At 39.1% G+C, this 17,225-nt stretch overlaps 1 protein-coding gene across 3 annotated transcripts in view; it reads right to left on the reverse strand.

The window, feature by feature from the left end:
* Nucleotides 1-207: 207 nt before the first annotated feature.
* The window catches only part of TMEM117 (transmembrane protein 117), a 487,728-nt gene continuing 470,710 nt past the window's right edge, over nucleotides 208-17,225 (reverse strand). For all 3 annotated transcript variants that reach the window (XM_039253287.1, XM_039253290.1, XM_039253289.1), the window contains 2 exons: nucleotides 13,280-13,409; nucleotides 208-1,956 (listed from right to left, as the gene is read on the reverse strand). In XM_039253287.1, the coding sequence (XP_039109218.1) occupies nucleotides 1,310-1,956; nucleotides 13,280-13,409 (777 nt within the window). In that variant the 3' untranslated portion in view covers nucleotides 208-1,309. The remainder of the gene's footprint in view (nucleotides 1,957-13,279; nucleotides 13,410-17,225) is intronic.

The following is a 17,225-nucleotide window of genomic DNA, read 5'->3' on the forward strand; positions in this document are numbered from 1 at the left end:
AGGAGAATAATTTTTCCTTAAAAGTGATATCCCCCAACCCCCTGAAGATCATGCGACCACAATTTATGGAACAAAATTAAAAGCCAGTTGGGTATATTCCATTTTTTAAACTTATCTGGCCTCAAGTTAGAAAAAATTAAACGGATTGTTGTTAAATTAATATACAAATGAATCGCTCTATTATAAAGAAAAAACTACATCACAGAATTACTGATGTATAATTCATATTTATTAATGTATGATGTTTAATTCTTAAAAAACAAACAAACAAACAAAAAAACCCCACAGACACAAAACAAGCTACTAAATAGATTCTTTCATGCACATCTTTTTCTACCTCACAAGGTTCTGCTGCATGAATTTTAGAGGAGTTCCCTTATTCAGGGTCGGCATATGTTTTTCAATTTTCATTGTCCAGAGTCATATTTACAGAAAGATGTACAAATATTGTAGATAGTAGGCTGTACAACCTTCATATGATTAAAACTTCAGTTCCTTGGTTTTCTAGGGCTTTGTGTAAATGCCAATAAATTTGAGAGTTCATCCAACTGTGCCTCTTAACCTTTGTTCCCATAGGTGAAGGGCAGGATTTTTAATCAAGTAGCAATTTATCTTTAATTAGGAAAACATAATTAGGTATTATCATCTAATTGCAATTACTGGTTGGAGAAAGTCACATTTCACAAGTAGTGACCCATGCTGGATTATCGTTCTCCTATTACTGAATTTTGAATCTGTATTTGTATTTGGCAGATAGCCAATATAAATTCAAAGGTAATCACCATTCCTCTCTGCAATCCTGCTGTCAAAGTCACCAACTCCACTGCTGAATAGGAAAAAGAGATCCTCTCTAAGCCATTTCTTGGCTATATCTATCTGCTTCCTGCTAAGACATCAAGTGTAGATCAAAATAATTGTATACAAAAAACCCCCATGTGAAGTAGGTTAGAGAACTGTTCCACACTTCATTTCTGGTACAGTTAAAAACAGTTTAATGTCTCAAGGCACCACTATGGTTGAACATCAGATACACGGGTAATCAGCTAATCTACTCTGCTGTAAAGTCAGGAAATAGCTTGTGCAGTTGTGAAAAGCAATTTCTAGAGGACTGTTAGATATACAGTAGGCACGTGGATTATAATACAAATAGAAAACAATGAGTCCTAGAAAAAGCATGTTGAGCACCGTTGTGGCATTGTTTGTGTTTCTTTACCTAACACTACGTAAACTTTACATTTACAAAAGGAAAGACTAACTTTTTAAAGTTACGCTCAAGGTTGCTTTCTGTGCTGTCTCCAAGTAAATGAATCTAGTTCGTAGGTGTACTTTTAGAAGTTGTTGGATCTGGATCAGCTTCTGTCCCGCTGGTAGATTCATTCAAGTGTGAGCTTAAGTTTTCTGATGTTAGGTGAGAAGACTTGTAGACAATCTCATTGAAGTCAGACCTGATGCAAACCAAAGGAGGGTCATTCAGTGGGTCTTCCACTGAGGCCTGTGTGTTTTCTCGAGTGATCCCCATGTCCTTGCTATGTTCTGATGGTGATTTTCTTTTCATGCGAGTGTAAGTTTTGTCTTGATTCTCCATGCCTTGCTCATTTTTCAAAAACCGTCCAAAGAACCAAATGAAGAATCCAAACCACACAAAAGCTATTAAACTTGGAACAAAAGCCAGACACTTGACATCAAGGCTAGCCCCTATAAACCTGCTGTGTAAGAACATATCTCCCTCAACATATGTTTTATTAGTCCGAGGGTTAGTGTGATTGGACCTCCATTCCCAGGAAAGTTTGGTTCTGTTTAAATCCTTTAAACTTTCGGAGTCTTTCACTGTATATATCTTCTGCCCTGGGCCAATATACTGTCCATACTCATGAGGCTTATAAAATATCTGGTTCTTCCACATATTAAGATCCAAAATCAGGACAAGAAAGATAATTCCATAGTTAAACCATTTACCTGCATTAAAAAAAAAAAAAAAAAGAAAGAAATACTGCATGTTAGTTAAAGACCTATAAAACTGCAATAGGATTTTTCCCCCCAATAAAATGGAGATAATGGTATAATAGTATAAACTGTTCATGTCTTAGGCCTGTTAGCGATTTTTTGAGAGTGCTATGCTTCCATTAAATAACTGGCAAAGGATATTTCCTAAATGCATTTTAGACCACATGAGAATGTAACTGTAGGCCCGAGAGCCAATAATTTCTGCTATTTACACTAACCAGATTAAGCTGCCTTAATTTATAGGCACCACAGCCATACTCAAATTTGGTTCCATGTAGGTTATTCTCTAGAATATCTCAATTAATATCTAAAAAACAAAGTTCTAATGAAATTCTTAGAAAAGTCTAACATCTGATTGAACATCTCTTACAGTTTTATAATTATGTCTAGGCAAGAAATAAATCATTTTGCAACGCAAACACAGCAGTATATCAATTGAATTCACATTGCTGTTTGTAGGTGACCTGTTGATTAAACCATTAGTTGATGTGATTCAGGTCAATAATTCTTGAGCATTCATTTCAAGACTTTAAAAATAATTGCATCAAATTCTCATTGAACAGAATCCATTTATCAGACATATAAATACAACCAAAGCTGATAAACTGCTTTAGAAGAGACAATTTGGAGAGACTGTAACTGCTATAATTTCTTTGTAGTATTTAAAATACTCATACAAATAAGACATTGTTTATAGGCATATTATCTATGATATCTCTATATCTGCATATGAAAAGAATATAGGGGAAACTTTCAAGGGATACTAGATACCATTATAATTTTATCATCACAATTTGTTGCAAGCTTTACAATATCAAGTATGTCATAATATAGTAATACTTATAGGTTTGCTGTAGCAAATTAGGTGATACATGTAACAGGTTCTAAAAGCTTTAGTTATAAATGTTATATATAGTATGTCAAATTATTTTGTATCTGAAGATAACAGTATTGAAGATGATTAAGTTACTGCTTCACAAGATTATAGAGCTCTTGGGACAAGAGAGACAGAATCTTGGACAAACTTATTAAACCAAGAATGGTAAAATGAATTTTGCAATATGTATTCTAACAGAGCATACAGCTATATAAAAATACAACTTTGTGAGGGGTTTAGGAAAATATTTTATCATCATCATTATACATTTTCAAGTTCCTACTCTATGCAAAATTGAAAGGTTTTAATCCTGGCTCTAAATCTTACTAGCTATGGGATCTTGAGCTTGTTTAAATTCTCTAAACCTCAGTTTCTTTACATGCAGAAAATAACAATATTTATTAAAGCTGTTAGTATTTCATTAGGTAATTAGATGCTAAACACAGTGCCTGGTACATAACAGAAACTCAATAATTGTTACTGTTATTAACATGAAAGCCTTGCCTAAGCCATGATAATGTCTGCATTTGCATAGGAAGGTACAGCTTCTTCTCTATCAAGAGAATTTATCTAAACTATCTGAAGGGAAATTTTAACTCTGCCAGTCCTGAAATTGTTCAACTATACAATTGTCAAAATCTTTGTAGTGGAAACTCTTGCCCAAATGATTTATTCTGCATATCCACACTAGAGCGTAAGTTGAAACACTGGGAATATTGTTTGCACATATGATAAACTATTTATAACATCTGGCACTGCTAGGCCTAACCACTCCTGCTCTTCTGGAGTCAAAGCCAAAACTAAAAGAGATTCTCACTAAGAATCAACCATAAAATGAGTAAAGAAAGCTCAAGCTAGTGAAATTCAATCAAATACAAAGGCGAGCATCATTATCAAACATTTATTGTGCTCATAATAGGCTCTGTTTTAGGATATCTTCGTAGATGCTGAGGACATACATTTTTGCCTTCCTGGGAGGAACTCATCATCTTGTTAGGGAAACAGAACAATGGCATCAACAGATAAATGGTAGGAAGAGGCCACATTTGTGAGGTGCCAACTTAGTGTTACAAATGATAAAAACTGAAGATGTTAGGAAAATGGAATAAAGACTGAGAGCTAATATCTGCAGAAAGGATTTTTGGAGGAAGTAGTAATTCATGTGGTCCTTAAAGGGAAAGAAGGACTGAGAACAGCCTGGAAAATGTTGCGTTTCTTTAATTTATATTTTTATTATGCTGCACATAGAATAGCATACAGGAAAAGATCAGGTGATATGGAAGAGAGAGAGAGGAGAAAGAAAATAATAGAGAACGTTGTAGGAAGAGAAGACAGGAGAGGAATGAGAGACAAGTGAATTTAAGTTCTGACGTTCTCATCCAGTATCAAGGAGGCAATAGTTTGTAGCTTCCATGTTGGAAAGCAAGTTGAGAGAGAGGCTTCAGTGCTTCTCTGTTGCAGGGGATTCATACTTACTCTCTTGCTGTAAACTACATATGCTGATGGTGAGGGAGAGAGGTCCTTGAATTTGTATGACTGACTATCACCTTGACTCAGAAAGATCCCTTGAAGAAACCTGTACTCTCTCTCTCTCTCTAGGTCACTGTTACTGACGCAGGAATAGGGCAGTCCCTCAAAAAATGGGCCCTGTATCTTGGGTAACAGGATATCAGAAACCAATGATAAGCAGCATCACAGAATCAGGGAGAAGAAAGGAATGCTCACTGAGCTTGGGGAATGGTGCTTTTCTGGTGGGAAGAGATGCTCAGAGATTGTCAACAGACAAAGGAAAAAGATAAAAACAGAGTATAAAATTTGAAGTGAATGTACACTGATCAAACCTTCCCTCAGGATAGGAGGAGCTTTCCCCTATACTTTCTACACTACTGTTTTACCACCTAAGTTGAATGGTACGCTGGGTCACTTTGACAACCAAACTCTAACACTAAAGAATCACTTTATGTTATTTATCATGTGACCTGGTCTCTGAAAATTTAGACGGGATGGAGGAGGAACAAATCAGAAATGCGTTTTCTGACATCAGCTAATAGATATCATCACCCCACTCTAACACATCTTTGCTGATTCTTAAGAGGGAAAACCACAGTCACAAAACTGCAGGCTAGAAATCAGATAAAGATCTCATTCTAATATGAAAATAATACAACCTTGGGTTACCTGTTTAACCTCTCCAGATCTCAATAATTTTATTTTCAAATTGAGGAAACTGAACCAGATGACTTCCACTTCTATGATTCTGTCCTTTCCCCCCAAATCCTTCTACGTATTAAGCTATGTGAATTCAATTTCTAATTCTGTGAAATGGAGGATGATACCAACATAATGACCTCAAAGGATTATTGTGAGGATAAAATAGGAAGTTTATATCTGAAAGTCCTCTGACATCTATTAAATTTGCCAGAAATATTGGGGAGTATTATTTTTACAATTTCTTTCCTCTACATCTTCAATCCAGTTACTATAGGGTCTTGGCAATATAGGGAGAGAAGAGCACGTAAGGGTTTATAACAAAGATATAACCTAAAGGTAATCAAATGTTTCAGTTTGGATACAACAGCATGAATCAGTTACTGGCCAGCTATCTAAGAGGACTGAGTGTATAGTTATATGTAAACACGCTTTGTGAATCAACATATTTCACATGTTGAAAATCCTTAGCAACTGGTAATTTGTCAACAACATGCAGCAGAATGGTCCCTCTAGAGAGAGGTCAATTATATACACAAATTTTGAAGCTAAAGAACAGGAACCTGTCTCCAAGTCTCCTTCACAGTAGGGTGGCCATGTTGGGGTGGGAGAGTGCAGAAGGCAGAGAACAGTGAGACAGGCTTCCTACTGACATATTTCCTTTCTTTTCTTCTGTGGAGGTAGCACTGTCTCCACCCCTCGTGCCCCTAAGCACCCCCCCTCACTCCCCCCACCGACTGTCAAAGCCAGTCAGGTGAAAGTTGAAGCTGGTAAAAATGCATAAGAAATGGCTTTTCCTACTTTTTGTTTGTTTGTTTCCTGTCCACATGACACAACTGCTGGTCCACTTACGCATTTATGCAGAGGAACGATGTTTATTTTTCCGCTAACATCCTTCCTTCTATTTTCCCACATAGTGTTTTCTTACTTTTGTAATGTGTTCTCTCCTCTTTAAAAAATTACTTTTGCCCTGTGAGATATGGCAAGCCAGTGAGCAAAATCACACGAGACAGCTCAGCCCTACTGTTCTTGTCTATAAAGTGAGGGAGCTGAGCTATATGACCCTTCAGGTTTCTCCCCAGCCCTAAACATCTCTTTGATGAGTCTGTGAAATAAACATTACCTAAACCTTAACATTTTATGATGGGCCAGGAAATCTCCCCATTAGGGCAAAAAAGATGGAAAACACACATTTTCATGCAGAGAAAGCTTTCCTTAAAAATAAAATGTATATTCTGAGAAACACTGTTTACCATAAAAAATAAATTTGAGTCCCTGAAATGACCCACATGGAAAAGGGATCAGACACAAAAAAGGAAAATAAGTGATCTCTTGCCATTTCCCAAGTGTGTTGTTGGGAATGTACTGTCAACCATAACAAGAGCTTTGGTATTTCAGCATTAATCATAGGAGGGATTTTGCATTTCCCCGTGTTGTTTCAACTACATAGCATAATGTAAGTCACCGAGGGGGGAGGGTAAGAAACCATATATTATTTCTATTAATCTCCTTGTTGAAATATCTCACTGTCTCCTTTAATGAGAAATCACTGCATGGTGTTGGTGGGATTACCTCTTGCTTGTATTTTGTGCCTTCGATGAATCCTACTGATCGCCAAAAATGACATTATAATGGTAATTTTATCTTTTCACATTGTGGGAGATTATAGAATTCTGGGCTAGTTGGTTTTAAAAGGATTCTTCACTAAATATCACTATCACTTAGCATAGGAAATGACAATGTGGGGGAAAATGGTTTTTCAATTAAGAAAAAAAAGAGTATAAAGTGCTGATATTTCCACCATACAATAAACCTTGAATTAATCAAATATGCAATTATAATATTATTTTTTTACTCAGAGTTGCCAGTTAGCATTGAGATTGAGCTGTGCCATAGGCACTTTGATTCCAAATGAGTGCTACCATTTGGCTAGACTCTGGCATCCAGTGCAGATACATGAAATAGTCATGCTCCACAAAGCCTTTTAATATCCATTATGCAATAACAAGCAACCATGGCCTTGAAAAAGATAAATTTGGGATAATTAAAGAAATTGCAGTTTGCTGTAACAGGCTTCTTGGCCAGATCAAGGTCTTCTCTTTGCAGATGTGAACCGTGAAAACCAGGCTCACTTGAGTTAGCATCTCTTGAAGTAACCACTAGGTAATTTAGGGATATCCAGGAACCACATTAAGTGCTTGGGCCATGAGGAGAACATTTAGTAAATTGAAGATATTTACTAAATAATTTATGAATCAATAAGAGTTATTTGCGTTAGTAAAGTAAGGTCTTAAGGCTTAAAAGCGAATGAATATAGCTCCTCTAAATGCCTCTCTGGTCATCATGGCCTCCTATGTGGGAGAGTATTCCTTTGAGGACACAATCCAAAGTGACAGAGGTAGAAACTTGCTGTGATAAAAGGAGAAGAGGCCATGGGTTATACTAAATTAGGTGACCATTAGACTCTTGAGATTAGGAATTGTGTCATGTTCATTTCTGTATTGCCTAGATCCTGGCTTAGTTTTAGACACATATTAATTCAGAAAATGTCTGTTAACCAAGAGGTAAACTATGAGCTAATTTTTCCAGAAAAATACAAGGAGTAAAGTTATTGTCTTCAAGTCAAGTACATGTGTCACAATGATATGGTAAATGCTAGGATACTGCTAAAATCAGATATAATCTGGAAAATTGGGAAAAGCAAAATATTCATATCCCAAAGACTATAATTCATTATATATTTCAAGTCTCTCTTCTGGCTGTAAAGACAATTCCTGAAGAGTATGTGAGTTTTATTACAGATGTTCTCATATATGCATCAATGAAGAAAGGACACCTCAATTTGGAGACGGCAGACAAGCTCAGAGGCAGCAAGAGCTGTCAGGCTATGGGCAGAAAAGCAACGATAGCCTTGAAGAAGATGAGTTTTGTACAAATAAAAGGAATTGCTGCTGTATATAGAAGTAAACAGAGTTAACTCTTAGAGCTGTCTAAATGTGTTGAAAGTAGCAGCTGCTTCAGGAAAGGTTTAGAAAAATTCACAACTGAGATAATAGCAAGAGGTCCTTGTGTACTTTGGATACATTCATGATCTCTGGGGACTGCCGTGGTGAACAGGATGCATTATATTTCCCTATAACAAGCCCCTTGTTAATTTTGTCAGACAGAATATTCTTCTGGATGAACCACTGGCCTGCCCTCCCCGGCACTTCCCATGATCTGACTGACACAGGAGAGCTCTTTAAAAAACAATCTCTGGGAACTCATTTGCCAGAAATCATGTGCCGATGGAAATAAAACAGAGGGATTTTATTCATTATCTTCCACATTCTTGCCATTGGAAAGCACCTGTGCCCTCACAGCACTCAGGAAACTGAAATAGAACACAGCCGCTATGGAGGTTTGTTTACCTCTACATTTTCCATTTTTGCCGAAAGGGTTCCCGTGGGCATCATCGTGCCAACAGTGTGAATTCTCTCCTCACAGATGCACAGGCCTTCCTTCTGGCCTTTCCCCCACCCCCTCCTAATTTACTTAGATGACGGCCACCAACGGGACACTTCCTTTGTCTGGCTGGGATGACAGATGGCAGACCTTCCACCGGGATTGGCATTAATAGGACTCAGAGGAGCTTCCGAGAGCGAATTGAGAGGCCATTCCTCTCTCGCCTCCGGAGACTTAGTACCTCACATTTTGAATCCATCTCTGCACTCACCTTATAGGTAAAAGGGAAGAGGCCGGAGGAGATAATGACATGGTTGCAGTTAGCATTTATAAGAGTAGAACAATGGGCTTGGGCTAAAAGCACCAATGTGATCTAATCACTAACCATGGATCCCCTTTGTACGGAAGTCCAAATTCCCAGAAAAAAATATTTGAACACACCCTTGCATAGAGATGATTTATTTTTATAAGCTGCAGCCCAGCTTATAAAATGAAAGTTCCTACACACTGCAGCAAACCATCTGTCAAGGGGGATCCAGATGAGCTAAACAGATGCAACAATTCAAGTCATTTCTGAAATGCATAAATACAACTAGCATGGAATCAGGATTAGAAAATAACCCAAATCCTAAATGCTTTTAAGCTGTCAATGGGAACTCATCAGTGTCAGATAACCCTCTCCATACAGAGCTCATCACTGGGACACATTTTTTCCCCATTCTTAGCTTTCTCCTTCTTGACTCAGAACAGTAGATAACAGTAGAGCATTAAGAATAGTAGATAAATAATAAAAGAGCCCTCTCTCAGGCTACCTCATGTTTTTTGAATAAAATAGGAAAACAAACTCTGGATGGATGAAAGGAAAAGCTTCAGGTAAAAGGAGTGACAGTTTACTGAGTGCTTACCAAATAGCAGACAGTGTTTTAAATGCCTTGTGCCTATTAATTTAAATCTCACAACAACCATATGGGAAAAGTACCTTACTGTCCCCATTGAACAGATGAGAAAACTGAGCCTCTAAGAGGTAAGGAGCTTGAAAAGGACAATGCCATCAGTCAATGGCAGGGCTGGAGTCTAGGCACCATTTACATTCCATTTTCTCAGCATTCCCTGAACATTATTTCTAGATTACAGAGAAATGACAGTGGAGGCCATGGTGGTGCCATCTTCGAACCCCAGAAAAGAATCACACAGACTCTTCTAGTGCATAAAGAACACAGTGAGAAAACAACAGATGGAGCTGTCTGGGGGTCCATAGGATCCCTTCCCATCGCTAACTCCAGCTTCCTCTGTGGTCGCCCAGGTGTTTCCTGTCATAGTCTATTTTGAGACCTCCTTTCTTGGCCCCAGGTCTGAACATCCCAGTTCCTGGCAGGACTCTATGCTGTGCCCTTCTCGTTAGGCCCCCATTCTATGGAATTTAAAAAAAAATTTTGTGTGTTTATTTCTGAGAGAGAGAGAGAGAGAGAGAGAGAGAGAATGCATGAACAGGGAGGGGTCAGAGAGAGAGGCAGATACAGAATCCGAAACAGGTTTCAGGCTCTGAGCTGGCTGTCAGCCCAGAGCCCGACACGGGGCTTGAACCCACAAACCAATAGATCATGACCTGAGCCGAAGTCGGACGCTTAACCAACTGAGCCACCCAGGTGCCTCTCTATGGAATTTTCATTGTCCTTCGGCTTTTGATTAAGACTTGCCTGTGAGAATAAATAAAAGCAGAGAAGAGAGGAAAGCTGACTGCAGAAAGTGTTTCTCCACAGCAGTGTTTCTCAAAGAGCGGCCCCCTGTCAGCCTGCATGGGCATCACTGGAGGCCCTTGAGATTCCAGGCTCCACCTCCTACTCAGGCATTGGGCTCTGAGTGTGCAGCTGACGGATTTTTTTTAACAAGCTCTCCACATGATTCTCACACACACTGAAATTGGAGAACCACTGACAGATATAGAGAGTTGTATGTTTAAGAACCCAGGGGTAATACAAAATTTACTTATCAAGAAAAGCACTGAGTTTCCCTAGCAAAAGAAGCAGAACTTGTAGGAGCTGATCAAGTTAGTGTTTACAGTTGACTTGGACATCTGCAGGATAATGACTATTGAGCATATTAAAACGCAGTATCTACCATGTTTGGGAAATTTTATCTAGGTTTCCCCAGAAACCATTTTCTTACAAAGTAAGACAAAGTAACAGGAGACTAGCTGCTACAATAGAGTGTCTTCAGCAGCATCTTTAGCAATTAACAGAACAAAGAGGGTAACAAAACAAGAGGGGAAAAGTTCAGACTTTCTTCAGCCTCCAAACCTGCCACGATTTTCCTAGAAATTTTTGTCATGGAGCTGGGGAGGCTCATGATCATCCCACCACATACCGGATTTAAATTGTTTATGGTGGAGCCCTTCACCCCAAAGTCCACATGTACCCTATTTTATTTTTGATTTAAACTCCAGAATCCTCAAAGGTCTTACAGGCAGGTCCAGGCACTCAATCATTTGCACCGCCAATCTCCTGTCTCCGGGGAGACAGTCTGACTTCGCTTGTGGCTTCGCCATCACAAAGGAGCAGTTGCCAATGACCAGCATCACCTGGGGAAGCTTTTTAAAAGCCCCATTCCCCAGCCTTTGCCCAGACCTACGGAGTTGGAACTATCAGGAATGCGTATATTTATAAAATTTTCCAGGTGATATGATTATCTGCATAATTTGGCAAACGTTGCATCAAAGCCTAATTACAATATATTTCCACCTTCTCCCCAACTTTTTTTTTAAATATGCAGTCTTGCCAGTCTTTCCTCCTTTTAGGTTTCTAGAAAATAATACTTGGTGGAATAAATGTTTTAGTTCAGCTGCATGGAAGCCTTTATCTCAAATCTAATTACACTGAGGCTTCAAGGACTCCTGTATGCAGGTCCCTCTTCCAAGGCACTGAATATAATTTTTGGCTGTAACTTTGCTTTTATATTCTTAAATAGAGCATTCCAAATTGCGTAAGCTTTGGGCACCACAAAACCTGAACCTGTCCCTGTCTATAAATGATAGGAAATATGTATGACAGCGCTCTGCAATAGCCCCAAATTAAATATTTTTAATAACGATTTTTTTCTTACCAATGAGTTCCTCTGAATATCCCTCCCCTTTTTTCACCTGATGTTATGCATCGCAGCAGTATATTTTTGACAGAGACTCTGATAATCATTCAGAGACAATATTAGTGCCATGATGGCCTGGGACAAGAGCTGATAGCAAGAACAGATGGTCCAGGCAGAAGCCCACCCGAAGGGATATGATGATGCCGTGTGTGATAGCTGTTTGAGAAGTCCGAGAGGGTAGCATGCTGCCGAGATTAAGTGGGGGCTCTGAAACCACACTATGTGACCTGAACTCAAATTGATTGATTTACCCAGTGAATTTAATAGATGGGCCTCATTCATTTTGAATAGGAGAAGAAACCTGCTGCATCTTCCCTATTCATGAGCTCATTCTCCAATTTAGGAAGGTCGCCTCATGCTCAAAGCAAAAACCAGCCTTCAAGTTGGGAAGCAAAGGTTTTTTGCAGGACTCCGATGTTCCCATGTTCTGTGCTCATGCTATTTTTACTCAGCACAGACGGTAGTGTAAGCACAGATTTCTTCAGCAGTTTTTATTATAGCAGGTGTGGGATCCTAGGCCATTGTCCTTAAAACACACACACACATACACACATTCACTATGTGCAACTGAACAGCTTGGGAACTAATGCCTTCATACATGTGATCATTCAGCTGTCTGCTTCTTTATGTATATATATGTGTGTATATAAGTGATAGCAAATATGTATGACAGATATACATATCTGTATACAGATATGTATACAGACAGTATACATACATACATATATGTATGTATGTAGAAAGTGTTAACTCCAGGTAGACTTTTTTTAGATGAGAATGACTGAAGAGTCATGAAAGAATATTATAATAGATCATATCAGAGCCGTTTAGGAAGCAGGGCATATCTGCAAAAGGAAATCATCTTGAGGATCTTCAAGAGCCTCACTTGAGAGAAACATGAGCTTTGCCACAGAAGTAAGTTTTACTCCATCAAATGAGAAGTGGCCAAACTCCCTAAAGGCACATGGTCTGACTGGTGCTCTGGGCTACCACTGTCCCAATCTGAGCAGGAAATGAGGACCAAAGTGTAGAGAGTGTAAATGCTCAAAGAAAGAAAGAAGAAAAATACAGAGCTGCATGTTGTGAGAAAACAACCAACCTCATGAAGAAAACCAAGGGGGAGCTTCATATGGAGTTTGACAGAGAGCGCTAACTATCCACGCCAAAAAGTGCAGCCTCCTCCTCTGGGAATAGTGTGTTAGGAACAGTAGAAGTGACACGGACATGGCTGCTGAGCTGGGGACCACATTTCCTCCTTGACTTTTATGTGGGGCCGTCTGATGAGTGACTGTCAATGGAATGTGAATGGAGAGCACATGCGTCTTTCCCATGCCAAGGCGATTAAGACAGAGGTAAGCCTTCTCAACCATTTTCTCCATTCTTGTTATTCCCATCGGCCTGCTGGATGTTGAAGTTGGAATTATTGAAGCTGCTAATAGCCTAAGTCCCGGAATGACAGTTTAGAAGCCCCAGGTGACCTGGAACCACCTTGCACTATTAACTATATGTATGCATGCCTCTAAAATGTTACTGCTTGCTTTTTTATAGCAGCTAGTATTATTCTAAGTAGGAGACAATCAAGTTGTGTTTAAAGTTACAACATACCTGTTATGTGAATATGATATTCCTCCTTGAAGATCTTCTGGAAGAAAGGAATCTTGAACTGCATGTGAGGAGTGTGCAACCCAGGAAGATTTACATCAACATCTCCCATAAAATGTGGGAATTCCCAGTCCTGTCAAGGAAAATCAGCATAAAAACATATTTGTGATTTGTTTCGTTCCTAAGCAGCAAAACACCAAAAATTGTCTTTTTATAAGCACTTATTTTAAAATCATTTAAATGCAGCAAGCTGTTGGATGTTTCAATCTGTGATCGTTATTTTATGTACATTAGGTAGTTGAATGCATTCAAAATCAAAATTAAGCCATAACTTACATCCTCAGATTTTCTCTTTAATGTGGTACTAAGAAACCAATATAGAATTGATTTGCATCTATACGTGTTTATCTCTTTCATTCTGGAGAACTGATCTTAAAATTTTATAGGGAGGAAGTGATCCATATTTTATAAATATGTGGTAATTTTCTTGTATTTTGTTTCCCTACCTTTTAAAAATATGAACCCTCTAATACTATGTTTTGTGTAAGAGGACAAAGTAGAGAGTATCTAATTCACTTAACCACGTTTTTCCACTCACATCCAAGGGCCTTTTTATTAATCATCTCTGTGACTACACGGAATGGAAAAATGCCAAAGACTCCTGTCCTGTTCTCTTGCAATTTAGCATCAATTTGAAGCAAATGATGGAGGGCCTGACATGCTAGCATGAGAGATGAACAATGAATTAATTCCCAAATGGTCTTAGTTATTTTCTTGTTGTAAGGGAAAATCGGGAGGGCTGACCCTCCCTCTCCTAAGGAAGAAGGATGCAAATGAGGATATTTTTAGGTGTCTCATCTGCTCTTGGCTTTTGGACAGAGCGCCAAACTAAAGTTCACTGCTAGCATGTGGAGAGAGAATAGACTAAATATTCAAGTATGAACACTTGAGGTGGATCCGCAGGCATTCATACACATATTTTCACTTTTAGTAACTAACCATGAAATTATCAGTCCTATTAGTGAATTATCTTTTAAAAATATTACTGAAAACATAATGAACAAGATATGAATTTCAGATCTCAATACACTGTTTCAACTTAAAAAGTTAAATTTTCCCACAACTTCTAGATGTCCAGGTGATACAGATGTGCCAAGAATAGAGTGCCTGAACATCACAGGAGCTTTGTGTCCGCTCCACTCCCCTTTCTGCTGAGAATTCTGGTGAAAGGAGGATAGGCTTCAGAGAAAAGAAGCATCTGTGAGTGGCGCTCACCAGGAAAGTTTTCAATGTCTATTCATTTCGGTATCTATGGATCACTTCAAGATGATTACAAGAAATAAACACACACAAAGAAAAATGAAATGATACCACATCATCTTTTTCTATCCGTGTGTATAGATATCTTGTTGGTCTCACTCCTCCTTGCTTTTCAGACATCCACATTTGGAAAATTCGGAAAACCCTAAGCATAAGCTAGATAATTTAGAACATTCTGATCTAAAATATTAGTGGAAAATGGATTGGTAATAATAGTTGTGAATTACTGCAATTTATTAAATTGCATTTTCCTTTAATTTTCATCCATATTACCTTGCTCTTTTAGTTACTTGAAATACTCTTGCTAGAAGAATTGGAATTGAATTTGGTCTTTTGCTAAAACGTAACTGACATTGCCCATGAAAAATTACATTGGCACACAAAGGGACTGGGAACCAGCATATTTTTCCCTTGCCCTGGATAAACATCACAAAGCATTATCAACAGAGCAGTCCTCTTTTTCATTTCTTGGTTTAAGGAAGAGAATAGTTCTTGGAGTGATTGGGCAGGTAGAGTCAGTGTACCTTCTTTTTGGAAAAGTGCTCTTGGGCTGTTCTCGTTTAGCTTTTCATTCCATGAAGTGAAAGTTTCTACTGGGTATGAAATTGGTTTTAGTTCAAAAGTAATCTTAAGAGATGTCTTGTAGAATGGGATCAAAGCTTCATTCACCAAAAAATAGTTCCTCAATTATTTCCCACCTATACTTGGAGAAAGATGAATTAAGGAAATGGAGTGCAGATGAAACAGAAGAGAAAGTCTTGATCCTTATCTGGACGATGGCATTATTATTGTTTTTTTAAGAAGGATCAGGACAGGGAGTTGTGGGGAATGTGTGAGAGAAGTAGCTGGTGCCATGTATGAAAAGTTTTTGAAAAGCAGGTTAATAAAAAAGAGATGGTACATTACTTTAGAGTCACTCCTTCCATATTATTTTTTATAATTACCTCATTTTGATGTTCAAAACCCTTTTCCCTAGTCTTAGAGTTCCCTCGTCTCCTCGCTAGTCCAGTTTTTGTATTTCAATTCCTACTCCCACATACTTCTCCAGACTCATTATTGGATCAGTGTAAATTCTGGCCTCACTTAACTTAGAGTGGAATGGTAGTAATAATAATAGTAATTGCTATAATTTGCAGCTGGTTCAGGGCTTGTCTTAATGGACAGTGGGTATCTGAGGCTGGTGATACCTACTTTAAGTAGGTGAAAGAGAAGGGAGGGTGGCGTTCTGAATCTCTTTAGGTCTCAGCCTCTTTATCTACAAAGTGGGGTTAAATAGAGTGACCTCACAGGCTACTTGTGAGGATGAGACAGTGCACAGACAGCAACGAGCATGGTGCTGGAGACAGAGGAAAGAGACAGGGAAGTGGCCAACAAGCCTGGCTGGTTTCCCAGCATGATCCCAGGGTTCATCTTATCCTGAGAGTGACGCAGAGGAACCTGATCACACATGAAGTTGCTTCCAGGTCCTGGTGAGAAAGCACCGTCTTCCCCTTCCTGCTCTCCTCCACTGCACTGTGCTGGCCTCCTGAGGTCTGCGACTGGGACTCTGGTCAGAGTGGTGTTCTCCCGGGGGGCACTTAGAGTAGGGCTGTAGGGTAGGTGACTCTCAAAGAGACATGTGAGGTGACCTCATGGGGAAGATAGAAGGACAAGAGCAACTTGGTTTCTTGTGCAATGTGGTGACACTGTTGTGACATCCAGAAAAGAACTGTGGGGGGCTTTAATGCTGGGGAAGGGAGGCACTGCTACTGGGCAGTATGAGCTGGTAAGCTAGCACGTGAGTAACTAAGAGCTGAGGAAATGTGTGGACATTTGGCATCAATTATCAAGCACTTGCAATGTTCTAGCATCATCCTAGGCTGTGTATTTATATTTTACTTACGTACAAAATGATTGTGAAAGCTTACTATCATTAGCCCATTTTACAGATGAGGAAACTGTCTTAAAATGATGTAGTTGTGATGTGGCAGAGCAGAGCCCAAAGAATATTATCTGTCAGGTCATGGTGTCTCTGTGAACAGTGATAGCATTTACTGTTTTTCAGTCTGAACGGGGATTGTTTTTACCTGCTCTACCTGTTCTCCTGGAGAATCACTGATGACAGTCATCTCCGGCTTGTCTCCCACCAAAAGCCATTCCATGAAAAGCTTTAAACTGTATTCCCCCCGTCCCACCCAAGGGCTCTCATGTTTTATCTGACTCAAATTTGAACAAGAAGACCAACTCTAACTATTTCTCCACTAAGCAACTGTCCCAGGGCTAGCAGGCAGGCTTCCTTTTTTTTTTTTTTTTTTACAAATAGTTTATTGTCAAATTAGTTTCCACATAACACTCAGTGCTCATCCCCACAAGTGTCCTCCTCCATGCCCATCCCCCCTCCCCCCACATCCATCAGTCCTCAGTTTTTGTCAGCATTCAAGAGTCTCTCATGGTTTGCCTCTCTCCCTTTCCCCCACCATTTCCGCCCTTCTTCTCCCCCTTGTTCCTCAGTCAAGTTCCTCCTAATCCTCCTATACGTGCAAACATATGATATTTGTCCTTCTCTGCCTGACTTATTTCGCTCAGCATAACACCCTCAAGGGCCATCCATGTTGCTACACATGGCCAGATTTCATTGTTTCTCATTGCC

This window comes from Hyaena hyaena, unplaced genomic scaffold, assembly GCF_003009895.1.
Source record: "Hyaena hyaena isolate Hyena2069 unplaced genomic scaffold, ASM300989v1 scaffold_445, whole genome shotgun sequence".
NCBI lineage: Eukaryota > Metazoa > Chordata > Mammalia > Carnivora > Hyaenidae > Hyaena > Hyaena hyaena.